The sequence below is a fragment of a genome, unplaced genomic scaffold (assembly GCF_019419815.1).
Source record: "Pyrus x bretschneideri cultivar Hongxiangsu unplaced genomic scaffold, Pyrus_bretschneideri_v1 Contig11, whole genome shotgun sequence".
In the NCBI taxonomy this organism is placed as follows: domain Eukaryota; kingdom Viridiplantae; phylum Streptophyta; class Magnoliopsida; order Rosales; family Rosaceae; genus Pyrus; species Pyrus x bretschneideri.
The window spans coordinates 8,793,347-8,801,334 of NW_025999402.1; the positions used below are offsets into that span (position 1 = coordinate 8,793,347).

Genomic DNA, 7,988 nt, shown 5'->3' on the forward strand with positions numbered 1-7,988 from the left:
AATCTTCACATTTGACTTCTTTAAAAACTTGATCACTAACAATCTAGCAAGGTCTTAATTGTGTCGAACGATGAAATAACTGCCTCTTATTCCACCAATCTTAATCAGATGTGATGTGTTGAATAATCCCAAATCATTTTCTTTGTAAAGGGACATCTTCCCATTGTTTGGTAATCTAATTCCACAAAACTCATTGCAAATGTTGTGTTGTTAGTATGCTTCCGAGAGTTCCTCTATTTGTCTTAAAAAAGGGATCATATACCTAAAATTTTCACAGTTAGTTTAATGTACATTACGATGACATATGAAGTGCCTCTTGGAAGTAGATAGATCAAACCCCACCTCATTTATTTAGGTCACATGGCTTATTTATCTGTTGTACGTCATTTCTCTGCCCCCTCTTATAACCAATACATGCATCATGTTCCTATGTAAGGCAAAGCTAAAAACTGCATCAAACTTCCCCCGAATAGTTGGGATGAGATAGGGCTGACTCATTTAGCTGCTAAAACTAATTACATTAACATAGCGATATATAAACCTGCCAAGTCATAATTAGATAAATAAATAGATTTAGAGAGTGATGGACATCCTTAAGTTCTATATTTATCAACGTACTAATTAGGGGTTGCAGGATATGAGGGAGGTCAGATGGCTATGAAATTGACCTTATTATAAGAGTCCAGCTTTTAAACCATTAAAAGAAAAACTGCAGAATGATAAAGAAGAAAATGAAGTTCAATATTGTTATTTCCTTTTAGATTGGGGGATCACCGTATAGGTCACATGAATAGAGAGATAGAAAAAACATGATATAACTAGTCACGTGATGAAAAAGACAGAAAGAAAAAATATATATCATTGGTTGCATTCAAGATTGTGCTTTTCAGTTGGCTTATGATAAAACTCTCTTACGTGACAAGAGATAAAAAAAAGCGAGATATGTAGTCGCGAAATGACAACAAAAGAGGAAACACATATCATTGCTTGCACGCAAAATTTTCTTTGCAATTGGCTTATGATATAACAGCTTCCAGGATGACTGAATGCTGAAGGCGTACTACAATTATTGCTTGATAAAAAATATATCCTCATTATATATGCTGCTGAATTTTATTTTATGACATTGGAAACTGTACTTAGAGGAGGATGCACACTAGTACTTAGGTGGTCTAAAGATCACCCGAAGTTCAGAGAATATACATATGAAGATCTTCCAATGACCCTCTGAATGTTTTGTACGAGTCCCTTTGTATCTATTTAGTGTTTGATGTAATACTTGCTAGACACATCTCAACAGGTTACATGGACAAAACTCAATAAATTTCTCGATATCAATCATCAAGTGTTCAATGAATTGTCTCGGTGAATAAACTGAAATTTGTTTTGCACACTTCGTGCTATATTTTTATCGAAAAAACTTGGACATTTAACACTAGAACCATGCAAATTCAAATCTTAAATCCTGAATCCATCACTTATTGTACCACCTTCGCAATTCCTGAAAAATCTAATTTATTGAAGCTGTAACATGTCGGTGGAAAACTAGCACGCAGGAATTGACTCAAAGGTAAAAAAAATAAAAAAAAAAACAACCTAAATTCCAAAATTTTAATCTGATTTGCAGTAATTTGCATGCTAAAATTGTTACCTATGCTAACATAGCCAACCTAACAATGAAAGCAATGCAAAGTAAGTCGTGTGCGTGGCACGTTATACGTAGATCGTAATTAAATAGTGAATAACTACCACATGCTAGTGGTTGCTCAAATAATTCTTCAATATTTAATTTAACCTACTGGAGCTACCAGAGATTTGCATGTTTAAAATGGTGGCCCTCCTGGATTCTAATCCGCTGGAGGTAGAGCACGCCATTAATATGGTGCCAAACAATTGAAGCAGGAGCAATATATAAAGCAATAAGCTCACTCACTTCCCAGTAGAATAAATTTGAGTTCAGAGCTTACACGACGAAGTACACGTTTGAGTTAGCTGTTCTGGGATTTCTTAGTGCAATTATTTCACCATGCATACCATTTTTGTTTCTTGGGTTGTTCTAGGTCTGCTTGCTGCTTGTGCTGGCCGTCAAGCAGAGGCACGGGCTTTTTTTGTGTTTGGAGATTCGTTGGTGGACAACGGAAACAACGACTACTTGGCCACCACTGCCAGGGCCGACTCCTACCCTTACGGCATAGATTATCCTACTCACCGACCCACCGGTCGTTTCTCGAATGGCCTTAACATACCAGATCTTATCAGTACGGTTCTTACGTGCATTTTGTATTATATATCTTTTGTTACATTTTATCTGGCTATAGCTTAGTGATTATATATTTGTTGTAACATATTTTTGCATTATTTTCATATTTTCAGGTGAGCAAATTGGCTCAGAACCCACGTTGCCCTACTTGAGCCCACAACTCACTGGACAAAACCTACTTGTTGGTGCCAACTTTGCTTCTGCCGGGATTGGAATTCTCAACGACACTGGAATCCAATTTGTACGTCCTCTTTAAGCTTATTATATTAGTTGTCTCTATCTAGCATGCGCCCACCACAATGATGGTATCCCAAACTAATGACACTATGATGCATAATGTTAAATCTTGTACATGACAGTTCATGGTTAGTTTGGGATACCCCTGTAGTGTAAGCCTAAGTGTGAGATAAGTTTCTGGTAAGAGAAGGAGCAGTCCACTCTTTATATATAGTTGATGGTAATATTTGTACAATTAAACTATTAAAGTATGCAAATTACATTTTTTTTTTTTTTTTTTTTTGCGTTTTTACTTTTAAATTACCACAAACAATTAAAAAGCAGACTTCCTAATCTAAGCAATGTCCAAAAATGCTACATTTTACAGCTCAACATAATCCGAATCTACAAACAGTTGGAATACTTTCAGCAATACCAGACCAGAGTGAGTGCTTTAGTTGGACCTGAGCAGGCTCAACGACTTGTCAACGAAGCACTTATTCTGATTACCCTCGGAGGCAATGATTTTGTCAACAACTACTACTTGTTGCCCTTCTCTGCTAGATCTCGCCAATTCTCTCTCCCGGACTATGTTGTCTACCTTATCTCCGAGTACCGCAAAGTTCTAGAGGTAACTATATACGTCTATGACAACTTTTACGAAGTGTCAATTATGTTTCCGTCATTGTTTTTGTTACTGCTAATAGTTGCACTATGCACTCGCTATTATTACTTCAGCATTATTATCCTTTTCATTATTTAAGTAACATGGAGTGCATATAAGAAATGTTCTCCAACTACCAAGTAATTAAAAAAATACAGTCACTCACTATGAGATGTGATATTAAGATTTAATAATAATGTATGTGATTTTAATGTTTTAATCTTAAATTCTGATAAGAAATTTAAAGAGATGTGACTAAATCTGGTGACATAAAAAACACGACTCCCATATGAATGTACGTAGAGAATGGTCACAAGAAAGTTAATTAGGATAGATAAGAGGAGTAATGGGTGATGTGACGATTGGGTAAGCATGGAGTATTCAGAAGATTTGGAGGACATGTTTGGTTTGGTTGGTGTGATCAGCAAGCAATATGACATTTTCATTAATGTATTCTGCCCAAAAGCACTTATGACGACTATCAGCCTGCATTCAAGTCTCTTGCTGGGGACAAAATAATAATATACATCAGAATGTTCACTTTTATTAGACAAACCATCGTTAGCTTAAAGAAGTTGTTTACTTGTTAACAATCCAAGTTAACACATTTCATCAAAGATAGTATAGTTCGACACCACATCTGACAAATTAACAAATAAGTGGGTGAATAAGTCTCGAGGTTTTGAACTCTAACCTAGAGCTCTAATATCATGCTAGACAAATAGACTCTGAGCGCGCTAACTTAAACTATTAAGAAATAGACCAAAGAAGTAAGATAACACGTCCCTCGTTTAGAGGTACATACTTTCGAACATTTTTTCCTTCGCTAATTTACATGAATAATTCCTTGTTATGTCACTGGCTAGGTCAATATGTTTCAAACTCTACATGCTTTCTACAATATGATGTTTTTACTTCATATTTTCAAATACAGAGGCTGTATGAATTAGGAGCTCGTAAGGTTTTGGTGACAGGCACAGGGCCACTAGGGTGTGTTCCTGCAGAGTTGGCTCTGCACAGCAGAAACGGCGAATGCGCAGTGGAGCTGCAGCGAGCGGCTTCCTTGTTCAACCCGCAACTAGTCGATATGATCAACAGCCTGAATAGCCAATTTGGCTCAGATGCATTTGTTGCTGCAAATGCATATGAAATGAACATGGATTTTGTCTCCGATCCTCAAGCTTATGGTGCGTAGATCTAATAAGTTGCATAACATCTAACAACATTATGGTCCGCATGTCTAAAACTTTGAAGGAGCTCGTAACTTAGTTGGTTGAGAGCATTCATATCTGCACACAAGGTCTAGCATGTGTTTGGGGTTTAGGGTTCCGATCCCTTATATGACTCCCCCTCTAGAGATTAATGTTTTCTGGTGTTTGTTTTGCAGGCTTTGTTACTTCAAAGATAGCTTGCTGTGGCCAAGGACCCTACAATGGGATTGGACTCTGCACAATTGCCTCCAACTTGTGCCCAAACAGAGATTTGTACGCGTTTTGGGATCCTTTCCATCCTTCTGAGAAGGCAAACAGAATTATTGTGCAGAAAATCTTTACCGGGTCCAACAAGTACATGAATCCAATGAACCTCAGCACTATTTTGGCCTTGGACACTAAGACCTAGAAGTACGTACTAGTTAAATAACTAGAACTACGAGGGGTGTGATTGTTTTTTAACGTAAGATTATCATCGTTTCCTCAATTTGTCTTCGTTAGTATTGCTTATTTAGCATTATTTTCCTTATGTCCTGGAAAACGCTAGTGTAATACTGTAATTTTGTTTTCATTGGTTTGTCTATTTAATAATAATTTCAAGCTTAATTAGCTTTGTCATTGTTTTGTTCCCTCACTCTCTTGTCATAAACCTTACATTCAAACATCGTAGTTTGTTACCAACCCTATCTCATCTTCGAAGACCAACTGGCTATTAGTCTAACGAAAATTCTCTTCTGAATGTTTGAAATAGATTCTAAGTTCAAACCTCTCCTCCCCGATAAATTGTTGAGAGTAAAGTTTCTAGTCGACAAAAACAAAACACATACTTCAAGTTCTAAGGACGAAAACATATTTACTCCAACAGTCTCAAACATTCAAGGCCCAAAACTAAAGGGCCGACACGTTAAAGTGAAGCATTATATGACTGCCCAATAGGCCTAAATTGTGATATCATAGCTGTGATGGAATCGAATAATATTGGAGGTCTGATGTGGCAGGAGATGGAGGCTTGAGCTGGGAATGAAGTTTCAGGTTGGGGATTGCGTTTGAGGCGACGAGTTGGGAGTGAACGAGTGAGACGGGAGGGAGGGAACCAGTAGATGCCAGAGCAAGGAAGAGGACGATGCGAGATGTGAGGGTAGGATTGCCGTGTTACAAAATTTCATTAAGCATTACTGCAAATAGTTGCTTCCGTTTTCAGCTGTTTCTCACAGTGATTTTGAAAATAAGCACTTCTTGGCTAAGTTACAGTTACCAAACACAATATTGAGCCCAACTTTTTTTTCATTCCCGCTTTTAAAAAAATTTAAGCAGTACCAAACTGGTACTAAATCTTCTGCTCAACACACCTAAAGAAGTCCATAGCTTTCGTTTTTTGAGGCTTAATTTTATTCAATTTTTCTAACTGTTTTTTGGCTTAGATTTCTAACTTGATTTTAGGAAACAATCAAGCCAGTCGCAGAGAAATTAAATTTTTACCTGAAAAAATAGATCGGTTGAGAAACAACCTGTTATTGGGAGCAAACGCTAATAAACTTAACAAATGTTAAGAACAAATACACACATTATAATTTTAGTATAATGGTACATCACGGACGATATTTTAAGTAGAGTAATGATATTCACACGTCGTTTCTTAGCTCTCACACACTCATTTTAATTTTCAACCATCAAATTAAATAACTTAAAAAAGATCAAACGATATAAATCAAACATAAAATATATAAGTATAGCATCGCTCTTATGTCACAAACTTATTAAGGGACGACTCCACAGCTATGGAGTATGGACGTATGAACACTGAAATAAATTTGGTATAGGACAGATGTCAGCCTGACGTCTGATATGAACGCATCTCTTCAACTCGATTAACTTGGCCTCTAAATGTGTTGCACACCATATAATATGTATTATTATACATAGGAGGCTTTAATAATGGGGTGAGTTGTAAGGCTTACACCATGTCAAACTTCAATGATCTGAACCATCTATTTTTCAAGTTGCACCTCTTATATCATTCTTGCAAAATATTAGTCAAACCGGAAATATTTGAGACATCTAATTGAGTTAAAAAAAATTAACGAATTCTATAAGAAGCAATGAAATTTCATCGTAATAATTAAATAAGCAAATAGTTTCGGATTGAATTGAATTTTTGCAAGGATAATCTATAAATCGAGACTTACAAAATAGACGTTCGGATCGTTGAAGTTCGACGTAGAGTGGGTTCCACAACTAATCCTCATTTTTTGAAAAGTATAGGATCCCTTCCCTTAATGAACATTTACCTATAGATCGATGTGTGTTCGACTTTTCCCCTTCCATATTATCACTTGATGCTTGTAACAAAAGAAGACTAAAGTGCAATTAGGTTATTCATTGTATTTAGCTTATGTTCTCTAACATTATGGTTTATAACCTATACCTTCTTCAAATTAGGGCTAAAGAGCGTATATTATATACCTATAGACTAATGTTGTATGTTCGATTGTTTCCTCCTTCAATATCGCTCGGTGCTTGCTACAAAAGAAACCTAAAGTATAATTAAGTTCAATGTATTTACCTTAAGTTCTATGTGCTTGTTACTTTTGAATTTTTTTTGTTCTTAATTGTGCTGCAAGTTTCCTTTTGAAGCTAGCTAGCCACAGCTGCTAGCTGCAGGTCAAGGGTCGGCATGAGTTTCGAGCGCCATGCACTGGGGGAAATTAAAGAGCCTCAAAAGTTGGTTGAGAGAAAAAGAGTTGAATAAAATTTGCAACCCTCGGGAAAGCTAAGGCTTTTCTTTTTGTTAGTTGAACCGTTCCCAGCAAAGTTATTTCGTACGAACGATGTTGTTGTGTAGTAGTTGGTATTATTAAGGCTCCCTCAGCTCTATTATTACTTCATGCATGTTGCTCTAGACGTACTAGGGATGACAATTCTAACTGTTAAACTCGATAACCGTCCAAATGGAACGGATTTGGGTATGGAAGTTTGGGTATATTCTGGATATGGAGAAAAACCGCTTATATTATTTGGTTATGGTTTTGGATATGGTTATAGAGGTCCCCAAACTGTATCCATAACCGAATCCGACCCTATTAGTAAATAATATATATATATATATGTGTGTGTGTGTGTGTGTGCGTATTTGTATATCCATTATTCACCGAACCATTACCTTGAGAATACAAAAGTTGCATTTTGTAGGAAAGTAAAGTTTTGAATCAAAATCAATGTGAATTCAATGGTGCTTATGTGAGATATCAAAGACAACCCAACATCATCAGTGTTTTAATTTTTATACTCAACAAGATCCATTCGTTGGACCATTTTGTACATCAATGACGAAATTAATATCTATTAACTTATAATGTCTTAACTGAACGAATATATTTTTTGTATTGACGAAGATGGATATACTCGTTAACCGATGGGGAATCCGTTACCCGGTGAGTATGGTTGTGGATAATACCCGATGGTTAATTTGCAGTTATGAATATGGTTAATTTTCGTGATTATGAGGATAAATATAACATTTCCGTTCCCAAACCAAACCGTTGCCATCCCTAAGACGTACCAATAATTTTGAGGAGTAAATTCTGGGGCCCCAAATACAATTCTATGAAGTAGTAAAACGCGTTTGTGTTATAAAGTA

General features: G+C 36.3%; 1 protein-coding gene across 1 annotated transcript; it reads left to right on the forward strand.

The window, feature by feature from the left end:
• The first annotated feature begins 1,858 nt into the window (after positions 1-1,858).
• On the forward strand, positions 1,859-4,969 carry LOC103940362 (GDSL esterase/lipase LTL1-like). Its single transcript, XM_009350464.2, has 5 exons — positions 1,859-2,258; positions 2,374-2,501; positions 2,865-3,107; positions 4,075-4,327; positions 4,528-4,969. The coding sequence occupies exons 1-5, from the start codon at positions 2,027-2,029 to the stop codon at positions 4,758-4,760; spliced, it is 1,089 nt and encodes a 362-aa protein (XP_009348739.2). The 5' UTR covers positions 1,859-2,026; the 3' UTR covers positions 4,761-4,969.
• Positions 4,970-7,988: the final 3,019 nt, after the last annotated feature.